Source organism: Salmo salar, chromosome 12, assembly GCF_965601325.2.
Source record: "Salmo salar chromosome 12, fSalSal1, whole genome shotgun sequence".
Taxonomy (NCBI): Eukaryota; Metazoa; Chordata; class Actinopteri; order Salmoniformes; family Salmonidae; genus Salmo; species Salmo salar.
Genome location: NC_138302.1, coordinates 101,021,272 through 101,038,154, shown reverse-complemented (window position 1 = coordinate 101,038,154; position 16,883 = coordinate 101,021,272). Strand labels below are relative to the sequence as shown.

Sequence of the window (16,883 nt, the reverse complement as noted above, 5' to 3'; positions counted from 1 at the left end):
CCAGAGGGCCTCGGTCAAAAGTATTACACTATTTAGGGAATAGGATGCTATTTGGGACGAATAGCCATGAATCTGAGACCGACCCTAGGGATCCTTTTATAGACCTGGTCAATCTGCTTGTACATTCAGCTTTGACACTGCAAGGGAGCCAAGCTACACGTTACACATTTATAGTGAAAAAGGAGCTAGCCCCACCCACCATGCTACATCTATCACTATGCAGTTGTTCCACCCATGGAATTGCGGTAGATAGCTCCTTGTGGTAATTATATTGTGGTCATTTTAATTCTGTGGACCCAGCACCTCCATGCAGACCAAGTCAGTGGCCTTATGGCTAGTTTCCTCGCCTTCATTGTAAGGTTGGGAGTTATTGTAGATCCTCTGCCGAGTCATACCACAGTCTGGAAACTGATGCGTCTCTGCTTGGCACTAGAATCCTGTTATGGGTTTTGGTTTCCTGAGAATCATCGTTCCTACAATGGCTGAAAGTGTAACAATGAGTTTCCCCCGAAACAGCACGCAGAGCTAATGTTCGCTAAGCGTGTCCATACTGATAGGATCGACAAGAAAGGCAGCGCTGTTCTCAGATCAGCTTTTTCCATTCAAATCTTACCTTAACATTATAAACCTTTATTTAACTAGGCTTGTCAGTTAGGAACACATTCTTATTTTCAATGACAGCCTAGGAACAGTGGGTTAACTGCCTTTGTTCAGGGGCAGAATGACAGATTTGTACCTTGTCAGCTCGGGGATTCAATCTTGCAACCTTTCGATTACTAGTCTAACGCTCTAACCACTACGCTACCTGCCGCGCCCAATTACTCTACAATACTGACAACGGATCAGCTCCTAGAGAGATATTGCCACCTATATTCAGGCAGCTTATTCTAATGCTAACCCAATAATAATATTGCGGTACATCACAGATTTGGCACATCATTGCGCACATGTGCTTACACAAAGTGAAATATACTGCTCAAAAAAAATAAAGGGTACACTTAAACAACACAATGTAACTCCAAGTCAATCACACTTCTGTGAAATCAAACTGTCCACTTAGGAAGCAACACTGATTGACAATACATTTCACATGCTGTTGTGCAAATGGAATAGACAACAGGTGGAAATTATAGGCAATTAGCAAGACACCCCCAATAAAGAAGTGGTTCTGCAGGTGGTAACCACAGACCACTTCTCAGTTCCTATGCTTCCTGGCTGATGTTTTGGTCACTTTTGAATGCTGGCGGTGCTTTCACTCTAGTGGTAGCATGAGACGGAGTCTACAACCCACACAAGTGGCTCAGGTAGTGCAGCTCATCCAGGATGGCACATCAATGCGAGCTGTGGCAAGAAGGTTTGCTGTGTCTGTCAGCGTAGTGTCCGGAGCATGGAGGCGCTACCAGGAGACAGGCCAGTACATCAGAAGACGTGGAGGAGTCCATAGGAGGGCAACAACCCAGTAGCAGGACCGCTACCTCCGCCTTTGTGCAAGGAGGAGCAGGAGAAGCACTGCCAGAGCCCTGCAAAATGACCTCCAGCAGGCCACAAATGTGCATGTGTCTGCTCAAACGGTCAGAAACAGACTCCATGAGGGTGGTATGAGGGCCCGACGTCCACAGGTGGGGGTTGTGCTTACAGCCCAACACCGTGCAGGACGTTTGGCATTTGCCAGAGAACACCAAGATTGGCAAATTCGCCACTGGCGCCCTGTGCTCTTCACAGATGAAAGCAGGTTCACACTGAGCACATGTGACAGACGTGACAGTCTGGAGACGCCGTGGAGAACGTTCTGCTGCCTGCAACATCCTCCAGCATGACCGGTTTGGCGGTGGGTCAGTCATGGTGTGGGGTGGCATTTCTTTGGGGGGCCGCACAGCCCTCCATGTGCTCGCCAGAGGTAGCCTGACTGCCATTAGGTACCGAGATGAGATCCTCAGACCCCTTGTGAGACCATATGCTGGTGCGGTTGGCCCTGGGTTCCTCCTAATGCAAGACTATGCTAGACCTCATGTGGCTGGAGTGTGTCAGCAGTTCCTGCAAGAGGAAGGCATTGATGGTATGGACTGACCCGCCCTTTCCCCAGACCTGAATCCAATTGAGCACATCTGGGACATCATGTCTCGCTCCATCCACCAACACCACGTTGCACCACAGACTGTCCAGGAGTTGGCGGATGCTTTAGTCCAGGTCTGGGAGGTGATCCCTCAGGAGACCATCCGCCACCTCATCAGGAGCATGCCCAGACGTTGTAGGGAGGTCATACAGGCACGTGGAGGCCACACACACTACTGAGCCTCATTTTGACTTGTTTTAAGGACATTACATCAAAGTTGGATCAGCCTGTAGTGTGGTTTTCCACTTTAATTTTGAGTGTGACTCCAAATCCAGACCTCCATGGGTTGATACATTGGATTTCCATTGATTATTTTTGTGTGATTTTGTTGTCAGCACATTCAACTATCTAAAGAAAAAAGTATTTAATAAGATTATTTCATTCATTCAGATCTAGGATGTGTTATTTTAGTGTTCCCTTTATTTTTTTGAGCAGTGTATATTGAGGCAACATGACACTAGGCTAGCCTGCAGTTAGCAAAATACAACTCAGTTGATTGAACAAGAAATGTATTTGAATATGATTCAAATACACTGAGTGGACAGTGCTCTTTCCATGACATAGACTGACCAGGTGAATCCAGGTGAAAGCTATGATCCCTTATGGATGTCACCTGATAAATCCACTTCAATCTGTGTAGATGAAGGGGAGGAGACAGGTTGAAGAAGGATTTTTAAGCCTTTAGATAATTGAGACATGGATTTAAGTGCCTTTGAACAGGATATGGTAGTAGGTGCCAGGCACACCAGTTTGAGTGTGTCAAGAACTGCCACGCTGCTGGGTTTTTCACGCTCAACAGTTTCCCGTGTGTATCAAGAATGGTCCACCACCAAAAGGGCATCCAGCCAACTTGACACAACTGTGGGAAGCATTGGAGTTAACATGGGCCAGCATCCCTGTGGAATGCTTTCGACACCTTGGAGGGGCAACTCAATATTGGGAAGGCCTATGTATACTGCATTTGTCTTTAATGCAGTCACTTCAGTTTTCATTTGAAGCATATTTGTAACAATTGTAAAGACATTACTAACTTTGTATTTGTAGTCAACATTATCGGTGGTCACAGAGAGACAGATACACATGTTGGTATATGTTTAGCAGAGATCTGTTTATTAAAGTGTCGTGGAAAGGCAATTTCCATGCTTCTCTCTGTGTTCTAATCCTCCCACCACCTCCATGCTTCTCTCTGACAGTACTGTGTTCTAATCCTCTCTCTCTCTCTCTCTCTCTCTCTCTCTCTCTCTCTCTCCTCTCTCTCTCTCCTCTCTCTCTCTCTCTCTCTCTCTCTCTCTCTCTCTCTCTCTCTCTATATATATCCAGACCACCACCCTCTGTATCTCTATGAATCTCAGTGCCTCTAGTGCCACCAATAACTCTCCTCCTCTCTCTCTCTCCAGCTATATATCCAGACCACCACCGTCTGTATCTCTATGAATCTGTGCCTCTAGTGCCACCACTAACTCTCCTCCTCTCTCTCTCTCTCTCTCCAGCTATATATCCAGACCACCACCCTCTGTATCTCTATGAATCTCAGTGCCTCGGTGGCCTTGGGGATGCTCTACATTCCTAAAGTCTATGTTATCATCTTCCACCCGGAGCTTAATGTCCAGAAGAGGAAGAGGAGCTTCAAGGCAGTGGTGACGGCCGCGTCCCTGACCACACGCCTCTCACACAAGACCAGTGACAGGCCCAATGGAGAGGCCAAGACGGAACTGTGTGAAAACATCGATACAAACAGTAAGTATCACCAAACCAGGGCCCGTATTCACAAAGAGTCTCAGAGTAGCAGTGCTGATCTAGGAGTAGGAGTGCTGATCTAGGAGTAGGAGTGCTAATTTAGGAGTAGGAGTGCTAATCTAGGAGTAGGAGTGCTAATCTAGGAGTAGGAGTAGGAGTGCTAATCTAGGAGTAGGAGTAAGAGTGCTAATCTAGGAGTAGGAGTGCTAATCTAGGAGTAGGAGTGCTGATCTAGGAGTAGGAGTGCTGATCTAGGAGTAGGAGTGCTGATCTAGGAGTAGGAGTGCTGATCTAGGAGTAGGAGTAGGATGCTGATCTAGTAGGAGGATGCTGATCTAGTAGGAGGATGCTGATCTAGTAGGAGGATGCTGATCTAGTAGGAGGATGCTGATCTAGTAGTAGGAGTGCTGATCTAGTAGGAGGATGCTGATCTAGTAGGAGGATGCTGATCTAGTAGGAGGATGCTGATCTAGTAGGAGGATGCTGATCTAGTAGGAGTGCTGATCTAGTAGGAGGATGCTGATCTAGTAGGAGGATGCTGATCTTAGGTAGGAGGATGCTGATATAGTAGGAGTGCTGATATAGTAGGAGTGCTGATATAGTAGGAGGTGCTGATCTAGTAGGAGGTGCTGATCTAGTAGGAGGATGCTGATATAGTAGGAGGATGCTGATCTAGTAGGAGGATGCTGATCTAGTAGGAGGATGCTGATATAGTAGGAGGATGCTGATCTAGTAGGAGGATGCTGATCTAGGAGTAGGAGTGCTGATCTAGTAGGATGATGCTGATCTAGTAGGAGTGCTGATCTAGTAGGATGATGCTGATCTAGTAGGAGTGTTGATCTGGTAGGAGGATGCTGATCTAGTAGGAGTGCTGATATAGTAGGTGGATGCTGATATAGTAGGAGGTGCTGATATAGTAGGAGGATGCTGATCTAGTAGGAGTGCTGATATAGTAGGAGGATGCTGATATAGTAGGAGGATGCTGATCTAGTAGGAGTGCTGATCTAGTAGGATGATGCTGATCTAGTAGGAGTGTTGATCTGGTAGGAGTGCTGATCTAGTAGGAGGATGCTGATATAGTAGGAGGATGCTGATATAGTAGGAGGATGCTGATCTAGTAGAGTGCTGATATAGTAGGAGGATGCTGATATAGTAGGAGGATGCTGATCTAGTAGGAGGATGCTGATATAGTAGGAGGATGCTGATCTAGTAGGAGTGTTGATCTAGTAGGAGGATGCTGATCTATTTGGAGTGTTGATCTAGTAGGAGTGTTGATCTAGTAGGAGTGCTGATATAGTAGGAGTGCTGATATAGTAGGAGGATGCTGATCTATTTGGAGGATGCTGATATAGTAGGAGGATGCTGATATAGTAGGGGTGCTGATCTAGTAGGAGGATGCTGTTCTAGTAGGAGTGCTGATCTAGTAGGAGGATGCTGATATAGTAGGAGGATGCTGATATAGTAGGAGGATGCTGATGTAGTAGGAGGATGCTGATCTAGTAGGAGGTTGCTGATCTAGTAGGGGTGCTGATCTAGTTGGAGGATGCTGATATAGTAGGAGGATGCTGATCTAGTAGGAGGATGCTGATCTAGTAGGAGGATGCTGATATAGTAGGGGGATGCTGATCTAGTAGGAAGATGCTGATATAGTAGGAGGATGCTGATCTAGTAGGAGTGCTGATCTAGTAGGAGGATGCTGATTTAGTAGGAGGATGCTGATATAGTAGGAGGATGCTGATCTAGTACGAGTGCTGATATAGTAGGAGGATGCTGATCTAGTAGGGGGATGCTGATATAGTAGGAGGATGCTGATCTAGTAGGAGTGCTGATATAGTAGGAGGATGCTGATATAGTAGGTGTGTTGATCTGGTAGGAGGATGCTGATCTAGTAGGAGTGCTGATCTAATAGGAGGATGCTGATCTAGTAGGAGTGCTGATATAGTAGGAGGATGCTGATCTAGTAGGAGTGCTGATATAGTAGGTGGATGCTGATCTAGTAGGAGTGCTGATCTAGTAGGAGTGCTGATCTAGTAGGAGGATGCTGATATAGTAGGAGGATGCTGATATAGTAGGAGGATGCTGATGTAGTAGGAGGATGCTGATCTAGTAGGAGGTTGCTGATCTAGTAGGGGTGCTGATCTAGTTGGAGGATGCTGATATAGTAGGAGGATGCTGATCTAGTAGGAGGATGCTGATCTAGTAGGAGGATGCTGATATAGTAGGGGGATGCTGATCTAGTAGGAAGATGCTGATATAGTAGGAGGATGCTGATCTAGTAGGAGTGCTGATCTAGTAGGAGGATGCTGATTTAGTAGGAGGATGCTGATATAGTAGGAGGATGCTGATTAGTAGGAGGATGCTGATATAGTAGGAGGATGCTGATCTAGTAGAGTGCTGATATAGTAGGAGGATGCTGATCTAGTAGGGGGATGCTGATATAGTAGGAGGATGCTGATCTAGTAGGAGTGCTGATATAGTAGGAGGATGCTGATATAGTAGGTGTGTTGATCTGGTAGGAGGATGCTGATCTAGTAGGAGTGCTGATCTAATAGGAGGATGCTGATCTAGTAGGAGTGCTGATATAGTAGGAGGATGCTGATCTAGTAGGAGTGCTGATATAGTAGGTGGATGCTGATCTTGTAGGAGTGCTGATCTAGTAGGAGTGCTGATCTAGTAGGAGGATGCTGATCTAGTAGGAGGATGCTGATATAGTAGGAGGATGCTGATCTAGTATGAGTGCTGATATAGTAGGAGGATGCTGATATAGTAGGAGGATGCTGATCTAGTAGGAGTGTTGATCTAGTAGGAGGATGCTGATATAGTAGGAGTGCTGATATAGTAGGAGTGCTGATCTAGTAGGAGGATGCTGATATAGTAGGAGGATGCTGATCTAGTAGGAGGATGCTGATATAGTAGGAGGATGCTGATATAGTAGGAGGATGCTGATCTAGTAGGAGTGCTGATATAGTAGGAGGATGCTGATCTAGTAGGAGGATGCTGATCTAGTAGGAGTGTTGATCTAGTAGGAGGATGCTGATATAGTAGGAGTGCTGATATAGTAGGAGTGCTGATATAGTAGGAGGATGCTGATATAGTAGGAGGATGCTGATCTAGTAGGAGGATGCTGATATAGTAGGAGGATGCTGATATAGTAGGAGGATGCTGATCTAGTAGGAGTGCTGATATAGTAGGAGGATGCTGATCTAGTAGGAGTGCTGATCTAGTAGGATGATGCTGATCTAGTAGGAGTGTTGATCTAGTAGGATGATGCTGATCTAGTAGGAGTGTTGATCTGGTAGGAGGATGCTGATCTAGTAGGAGTGCTGATATAGTAGGTGGATGCTGATATAGTAGGAGGATGCTGATATAGTAGGAGGATGCTGATCTAGTAGGAGTGCTGATATAGTAGGAGGATGCTGATATAGTAGGAGGATGCTGATCTAGTAGGAGTGCTGATCTAGTAGGATGATGCTGATCTAGTAGGAGTGTTGATCTGGTAGGAGTGCTGATCTAGTAGGAGGATGCTGATATAGTAGGAGGATGCTGATATAGTAGGAGGATGCTGATCTAGTAGAGTGCTGATATAGTAGGAGGATGCTGATATAGTAGGAGGATGCTGATATAGTAGGAGGATGCTGATATAGTAGGAGGATGCTGATCTAGTAGGAGTGTTGATCTAGTAGGAGGATGCTGATCTATTTGGAGTGTTGATCTAGTAGGAGTGTTGATCTAGTAGGAGTGCTGATATAGTAGGAGTGCTGATATAGTAGGAGGATGCTGATCTATTTGGAGGATGCTGATATAGTAGGAGGATGCTGATATAGTAGGGGTGCTGATCTAGTAGGAGGATGCTGATCTAGTAGGAGGATGCTGATCTAGTAGAGTGCTGATATAGTAGGAGGATGCTGATATAGTAGGAGGATGCTGATATAGTAGGAGGATGCTGATCTAGTAGAGTGCTGATATAGTAGGAGGATGCTGATATAGTAGGAGGATGCTGATATAGTAGGAGGATGCTGATATAGTAGGAGGATGCTGATCTAGTAGGAGTGTTGATCTAGTAGGAGGATGCTGATCTAGTAGGAGTGCTGATATAGTAGGAGTGCTGATATAGTAGGAGGATGCTGATCTATTTGGAGGATGCTGATATAGTAGGAGAATGCTGATATAGTAGGGGTGCTGATCTAGTAGGAAGATGGTGATCTAGTAGGAGGATGCTGATCTAGTAGGAGGATGCTGATCTAGTAGGAGTGCTGATCTAGTAGGAGGATGCTGATATAGTAGGAGGATGCTGATATAGTAGGAGGATGCTGATGTAGTAGGAGGATGCTGATCTAGTAAGAGGTTGCTGATCTAGTAGGGGTGCTGATCTAGTTGGAGGATGCTGATATAGTAGGAGGATGCTGATCTAGTAGGAGGATGCTGATCTAGTAGGAGGATGCTGATATAGTAGGGGGATGCTGATCTAGTAGGAAGATGCTGATATAGTAGGAGGATGCTGATCTAGTAGGAGTGCTGATCTAGTAGGAGGATGCTGATTTAGTAGGAGGATGCTGATATAGTAGGAGGATGCTGATCTAGTACGAGTGCTGATATAGTAGGAGGATGCTGATCTAGTAGGGGGATGCTGATATAGTAGGAGGATGCTGATCTAGTAGGAGTGCTGATATAGTAGGAGGATGCTGATATAGTAGGTGTGTTGATCTGGTAGGAGGATGCTGATCTAGTAGGAGTGCTGATCTAATAGGAGGATGCTGATCTAGTAGGAGTGCTGATATAGTAGGAGGATGCTGATCTAGTAGGAGTGCTGATATAGTAGGTGGATGCTGATCTTGTAGGAGTGCTGATCTAGTAGGAGTGCTGATCTAGTAGGAGGATGCTGATATAGTAGGAGGATGCTGATCTAGTATGAGTGCTGATATAGTAGGAGGATGCTGATATAGTAGGAGGATGCTGATCTAGTAGGAGTGTTGATCTAGTAGGAGGATGCTGATATAGTAGGAGTGCTGATATAGTAGGAGTGCTGATATAGTAGGAGGATGCTGATATAGTAGGAGGATGCTGATCTAGTAGGAGGATGCTGATATAGTAGGAGGATGCTGATATAGTAGGAGGATGCTGATCTAGTAGGAGTGCTGATATAGTAGGAGGATGCTGATCTAGTAGGAGTGCTGATCTAGTAGGATGATGCTGATCTAGTAGGAGTGTTGATCTAGTAGGATGATGCTGATCTAGTAGGAGTGTTGATCTGGTAGGAGGATGCTGATCTAGTAGGAGTGCTGATATAGTAGGTGGATGCTGATATAGTAGGAGGATGCTTATATAGTAGGAGGATGCTGATCTAGTAGGAGTGCTGATATAGTAGGAGGATGCTGATATAGTAGGAGGATGCTGATCTAGTAGGAGTGCTGATCTAGTAGGATGATGCTGATCTAGTAGGAGTGTTGATCTGGTAGGAGTGCTGATCTAGTAGGAGGATGCTGATATAGTAGGAGGATGCTGATATAGTAGGAGGATGCTGATCTAGTAGAGTGCTGATATAGTAGGAGGATGCTGATATAGTAGGAGGATGCTGATATAGTAGGAGGATGCTGATATAGTAGGAGGATGCTGATCTAGTAGGAGTGTTGATCTAGTAGGAGGATGCTGATCTATTTGGAGTGTTGATCTAGTAGGAGTGTTGATCTAGTAGGAGTGCTGATATAGTAGGAGTGCTGATATAGTAGGAGGATGCTGATCTATTTGGAGGATGCTGATATAGTAGGAGGATGCTGATATAGTAGGGGTGCTGATCTAGTAGGAGGATGCTGATCTAGTAGGAGGATGCTGAACTAGTAGGAGGAGTGCTGATCTAGTAGGAGGATGCTGATATAGTAGGAGGATGCTGATATAGTAGGAGGATGCTGATGTAGTAGGAGGATGCTGATCTAGTAGGAGGTTGCTGATCTAGTAGGGGTGCTGATCTAGTTGGAGGATGCTGATATAGTAGGAGGATGCTGATCTAGTAGGAGGATGCTGATCTAGTAGGAAGATGCTGATATAGTAGGAGGATGCTGTTCTAGTAGGAGTGCTGATCTAGTAGGAGGATGCTGATTTAGTAGGAGGATGCTGATATAGTAGGAGGATGCTGATCTAGTACGAGTGCTGATATAGTAGGATGATGCTGATCTAGTAGGGGGATGCTGATATAGTAGGAGGATGCTGATCTAGTAGGAGTGCTGATATAGTAGGAGGATGCTGATATAGCAGGTGTGTTGATCTGGTAGGAGGATGCTGATCTAGTAGGAGTTCTGATCTAATAGGAGGATGCTGATCTAGTAGGAGTGCTGATATAGTAGGAGGATGCTGATCTAGTAGGAGTGCTGATATAGTAGGTGGATGCTGATCTAGTAGGAGTGCTGATCTAGTTAGGAGTGCTGATCTAGTAGGAGGATGCTGATATAGTAGGAGGATGCTGGTATAGTAGGAGGATGCTGATATAGTAGGAGGATGCTGGTATAGTAGGAGGATGCTGATCTAGTATGAGTGCTGATATAGTAGGAGGATGCTGATATAGTAGGAGGATGCTGATCTAGTAGGAGTGTTGATCTAGTAGGAGGATGCTGATCTAGTAGGAGTGCTGATATAGTAGGAGTGCTGATATAGTAGGAGGATGCTGATATAGTAGGAGGATGCTGATCTAGTAGGAGGATGCTGATATAGTAGGAGGATGCTGATATAGTAGGAGGATGCTGATCTAGTAGGAGTGCTGATATAGTAGGAGGATGCTGATATAGTAGGAGTGTTGATCTGGTAGGAGGATGCTGATCTAGTAGGAGTGCTGATCTAATATGAGGATGCTGATCTAGTAGGAGTGCTGATATAGTAGGAAGATGCTGATATAGTAGGAGTGCCGATCTATTAGGATGATGCTGATCTAGTAGGAGTGTTGATCTGGTAGGAGGATGCTGATCTAGTAGGAGTGCTGATCTAGTAGGATGATGCTGATCTAGTAGGAGTGTTGATCTAGTAGGATGATGCTGATCTAGTAGGAGTGTTGATCTGGTAGGAGGATGCTGATCTAGTAGGAGTGCTGATATAGTAGGTGGATGCTGATATAGTAGGAGGATGCTGATATAGTAGGAGGATGCTGATCTAGTAGGAGTGCTGATATAGTAGGAGGATGCTGATCTAGTAGGAGTGCTGATCTAGTAGGATGATGCTGATCTAGTAGGAGTGTTGATCTGGTAGGAGTGCTGATCTAGTAGGGAGGATGCTGATATAGTAGGAGGATGCTGATATAGTAGGAGGATGCTGATCTAGTAGAGTGCTGATATAGTAGGAGGATGCTGATATAGTAGGAGGATGCTGATATAGTAGGAGGATGCTGATATAGTAGGAGGATGCTGATCTAGTAGGAGGATGCTGATCTAGTAGGAGTGTTGATCTAGTAGGAGTGTTGATCTAGTAGGAGTGCTGATATAGTAGGAGTGCTGATATAGTAGGAGGATGCTGATCTATTTGGAGGATGCTGATATAGTAGGAGGATGCTGATATAGTAGGGGTGCTGATCTAGTAGGAGGATGCTGATCTTGTAGGATGATGCTGATCTAGTAGGAGTGCTGATCTAGTAGGAGGATGCTGATATAGTAGGAGGATGCTAATATAGTAGGAGGATGCTGATGTAGTAGGAGGATGCTGATCTAGTAGGAGGTTGCTGATCTAGTAGGGGTGCTGATCTAGTTGGAGGATGCTGATATAGTAGGAGGATGCTGATCTAGTAGGAGGATGCTGATCTAGTAGGAGGATGCTGATATAGTAGGGGGATGCTGATCTAGTAGGAAGATGCTGATATAGTAGGAGGATGCTGATCTAGTAGGAGTGCTGATCTAGTAGGAGGATGCTGATTTAGTAGGAGGATGCTGATGTAGTAGGAGGATGCTGATGTAGTAGGAGGATGCTGATGTAGTAGGAGGATGCTGATCTAGTAGGGGTGCTGATCTAGTAGGAGGATGCTGATATAGTAGGGGGATGCTGATCTAGTAGGAAGATGCTGATATAGTAGGAGGATGCTGATCTAGTAGGAGTGCTGATCTAGTAGGAAGATGCTGATTTAGTAGGAGGATGCTGATATAGTAGGAGGATGCTGATGTAGTAGGAGGATGCTGATCTAGTAGGAGGATGCTGATCTAGTAGGGGTGCTGATCTAGTAGGAGGAGTTTGATATAGTAGGAGGATGCTGATCTAGTAGGAGTGCTGATCTAGTAGGAGGATGCTGATATAGTAGGAGGATGCTGATCTAGTAGGAAGATGCTGATATAGTAGGAGGATGCTGATCTAGTAGGAGGATGCTGATATAGTAGGAGTGCTGATCATCATGATTTAACAGGCAAAACTCCTTCTCTGAGACGCTTTGTGAATATAATCCGAGAGCACCTTCGACCAGCATTTTGTTTTTAAGTTCAACCACTGCTTTCTAAATCAATATGCTCTGCTGCTGACAGTTTCATCTGGATTTAACCTTATCTGCTCTTGGAGAATCTGTCGTCACCATCTCTGATTCACAAATTCAGCAGAGAGAGCACCCAACAGGAGGTACAAATGAACTCCTCACACTCACCTGCTCTGGAAGAACAGCGTACAGTATTATTACTGGGACTCCTTGAACAGATCTGGCTGATTGTTTAAACAAATGTGCAGCACACTATGGCTATGTCCCAAAATGTAACCATATTCCCTATATAGTGCATTACATTTTTAACAGTTCCTGCTAAAAAAATGTAGTGCACTATATGGGGAATATGTTGCCATTTGGGATGTTGCCTCTGATCGGTTGTTTGCATGCTTAAATATATATATATATTTTTTTTAAACAACATTTTCTAATTTCAATGGAACACAAGGTGACAATCTGCTATCAGCAGATGCACTCATTACCACATGATTAGTTTATTCCCATCTGTTTTATAACTGAAATGGTTCACCAGTTTTTTATTTATTTAAAAGTATCACTGCCGATATGATGGCATGTAATTGTTATATTTTAATTTTAAATCGGCAACCTGAAGATATATAGCATGTTTGGTATCAATTCCTCAGATGTGTTCCTTATAATAGTGTTAGTGTATAAGGGTTTGATTTAATTTAACTGAATAACTGCAAATAATGTTTTACCTCACTCTTCTGCAGCATAAGGGAACATATAACTACAATGATTAAATGTCACTATTTGGACATAATGAGACCATGTTGTAAAATAGCATGTGAAAGAGGACCATGCAATAGTCATGTATAAAATGCATGCTGCTGGTCATACAGAAATGAAAATGGGTTCATCCCGAATGGCACCCTAGGCCCTATATTGACCAGATCTAGGGAATCTGGTCAAAAGTAGGATGAACTATAAAGGGAATAGGACGCCATTTGAAACACATTCTATAAGAATGGATGTGTCCTCCTACAAGCTTAACTCTAGCCCTGTTTATACCTGGTTCTAACATGCGTCTGTTCTCCTGATCTTGTCCACATTCTGATTGTCTACACCTGTCGACAAATGTGTGCACAATCAAATTATGCATTGTGATCTGATTGTGATTAGATCTTCCTGACCACCTCTGGAGGTATTCAAATACACATCTTGTACAAATAGCCTTGACGTGTAAACAAATCCTGATAACGAAAGCATATACAGTACCAGTCAAAAGTTTGGTTACACCTACTCGTTCAAGGGTTTTTCTTTATTTTTACTGTTTTCTACATTGTAGAATAATAGTGAAGACATCAAAACTATGAAAAAACAAATGTTAAACAAATCAAAATACATTTTATATTTGAGATTCTTCAAAGTAGCCAACCTTTACCTTGATGACAGCTTTGCACACTCTTGGCATTCTCTCAACCAGCTTCACCTGGAATGCTTTTCCAACAGCCTGGAGGTGTGTTGGGTCATTGTCCTGTTGAAAAACAAATGATAGTCCCACTAAGCACAAATCAGATGGGATGGTGTATCGCTGCAGAAGGCTGTGGTAGCCAAACTGGTTAAGTGTGCCTTGAATTCAAAATAAATCACAGACAGTTGCTCCAGGAAAGCACCATCACACCTCCTCCTCCATGCTTCACGGTGGGAACCACACATGCAAAGATCATCCGTTCACCTATTATGTGTCTCACAAAGACACGGCGGTCGGAACCAAAGATCTCAGACCAAAGGACAGATTTCCACCGGTCTAATGTCCATTGCTGCTGTTTCTTGGCCCAAGCAAGTCTCTTCTTCTTATTGGTGTCCTTTAGTAGTGGTTTCTTTGTAACAATTCGACCATGAAGGCTTGATTCACACAGTCTCCTCTGAACAGTTGATATTGAGATCTGTTTGTTACTTGAACTCTTTGAAGCATTTATTTGGGCTGCAATCTGAGGGGCAGTTAGCTCTAATGAACTTATCCTCTGCAGCAGAGGTAACTCTGGGTATTCCTTTCCTGTGCCAGTCCTCATGAGAGCCCGTTTCATCATAGCGCTTGATCGGTTTTGCGACTGCATTTGAAGAAACTTTCAAAGTTCTTGAAATGTTCCGTACTGACTGACCTTCATGTCTTAAAATAATGATAGACTGTCATTTCTCTTTGCTTATCTGAGCTGTTCTTGCCATAATATGGACTTGGTCTTTTACCTAATAGGGCTATCTTCTGTATACCACCGATACCTTGTCACAACCCAACTGATTGGCTCAAATGCATTAAGATGGAAAGAAATTACACAAATTAGGGAGGGACATCTTGTTAATTGAAATGCATTCCAGGTGACTACCACATGAAGCTGGTTGAGAGATGGCCAAGAGTGTGCAAAGCTGTCACCAAGGCAAAGGGTGGCTACTTTGAAGAATCTCAAATATAAAATATATTTAGATTTGTTTAACACTTTTATAAATAAACATATTTATGAAGAGATATCATCCTTAATGAGAGTAAAATGGTTACCCCCATTCCCACATCCAATGCCAGTGCAAAAGCAAATATTTGAAAACATCATACAGAAAGGCCAAGGACTGTAATAGCAGGAGTGGGAACGGGTGGACACGATGCCAAGTTTATTCAGAGCTGGAGTAGGTACGGAAGAACCTAATGCCTAGTTTATTCAGAGCTGGAGTAGGAACGGGAGAACCAATTCCCAGTTTATTCAGAGCTGGAGTGGGAAAGGGAGAACCCAATGCCCAAAGGTGCAGAGGAACATTAGACCTCCACATTATAGCTTGATCTAAAGGAACAGGGGAACATCAGACCACATTATACCTTGATCTAAAGGAACAGGGGCACATTAGACCACATTATACCTTGATCTAAAGGTACAGGGGAACATTATACTACATTATACCTTGATCTAAAGGTACAGGGGAACATTAGACCTCCACACTATACTTTCATCTAAAGGAACAGGGGAACATTAGACCACATTATACCTTGATCTAAAGGAACAGGGGAACATTAGACCACATTATACCTTGATCTAAAGGTACAGGGGAACATTATACTACATTATACCTTGATCTAAAGGTACAGGGGAACATTAGACCTCCACACTATACTTTCATCTAAAGGAACAGGGGAACATCAGACCACATTATACCTTGACCTAAAGGTACAGGGGAACATCAGACCACATTATACCTTGATCTAAAGGAACAGGGGAACATCAGACCACATTATACCTTGATCTAAAGGTACAGGGGAACATCATAGACATGGCATGCACTGCACTCATTCTACTGCTACTCCCTCATAGTCCGTCCCATACATCCCCAATACATTTGTAGTTCAGTTTAAATTATTTAATGCCAGTATATCAGTCTATCAACCCTCGAAGAGTAAAAGAGACTCCGTTACTGAATTATAACTAATCAATGATTTGCAGGAAATCAAACTCTGGCCATTCTCCCAGCATGTCACTTTTTCCTCCCCTTTGGTACTGCTATACTAAATAAGAATCCGACTCCTGGAAGATAATGCAATAAGTGTCCATTTTATTATATTCTATTTAAGATATGCAATGGGTTACCAGTGATCCCGAGTGGCGCAGCGGTCTAAGGCATTGCATCTCAGTGCTAGAGGTGTCACTAGCACACCCAACTGCCTCATCCCCATATTATTATTTATCCTCTTGCTCTTTTGCACCCCAGTATCTCTACTTGCACATCACCATCTGCACATCTATCACATCTAATGCTAAATTGTAATTATTTCGCCTCTATGGACTATTTATTGCCTTACCTGCCTACATTTGCACACACTGTACATAGATTTTTCTATTGCGTTATTAACTGTACGTTTGTTTATGTGTAACTCAGTGTTGTTGTTTTTGTCGCACTGCTTTGCTTTATCTTGGCCAGGTCGCAGTTGTAAATGAGAACTTGTTCTCAACTAGCTACCTGGTTAAATAAAGATGAAATATTTATATTTTTTTAATGCAGACCCTGGTTCAATTTCAGGCTGTATCACAACCGGCCGTGATTTGGAGTTCCATAGGGCGGTGCACAATTGGCCCAGCGTTGTCCGGGTTAGGGTTTGTCCAGAGTAGGCCGTCATTGTAAATAAGAATTTGTTCTGAACTGACTTGCCTAGTTGAATAAAGGTTTTTAAAAAAACAGTATTAAAAATAAATACTCTTTCCCAAACCAAACCATACATTTTTCAACAAAATGTGATGCTACAGTACATTCACTAACACTGGTTGTCAAGTGCAATATTAGGCATTCTCTGGTCGTTAGTTCTATTGGTATTGACTACCATGTAAAGCAAAACTACCCAAGTGCTGGTCGATAGTTCTAGAACTTTGCAGGTTGCTATGGCAAACAAAAACATGGTTGCTATGGAGGCTCTTTCCCCCTTGCTAGCTAGCCAACTACACAGCTAACTGGAAAGACCACAAGCTAGTTGCATTTCATGTAGTTTTACCTGTTTTTCTATTGACATTTATTTGTATAAATCCATAAAAATGAGGCTGATTCATGATTTCAACTGGCTGAGAAAAGCTGCCTGTCTGTCCCTTCCAACTCCCAACATGT

The 16,883-nt window shown here is 43.6% G+C and overlaps 1 protein-coding gene across 1 annotated transcript in view; it reads left to right on the top strand.

The window, feature by feature from the left end:
* Positions 1-16,883, top strand: part of LOC106566206 (metabotropic glutamate receptor 7) — a 431,795-nt gene that overhangs the window by 351,307 nt on the left and 63,605 nt on the right. The window contains exon 10 of the mRNA XM_045691964.2: positions 3,604-3,850. Coding sequence (XP_045547920.2) covers positions 3,604-3,850 — 247 coding nt within the window. The remainder of the gene's footprint in view (positions 1-3,603; positions 3,851-16,883) is intronic.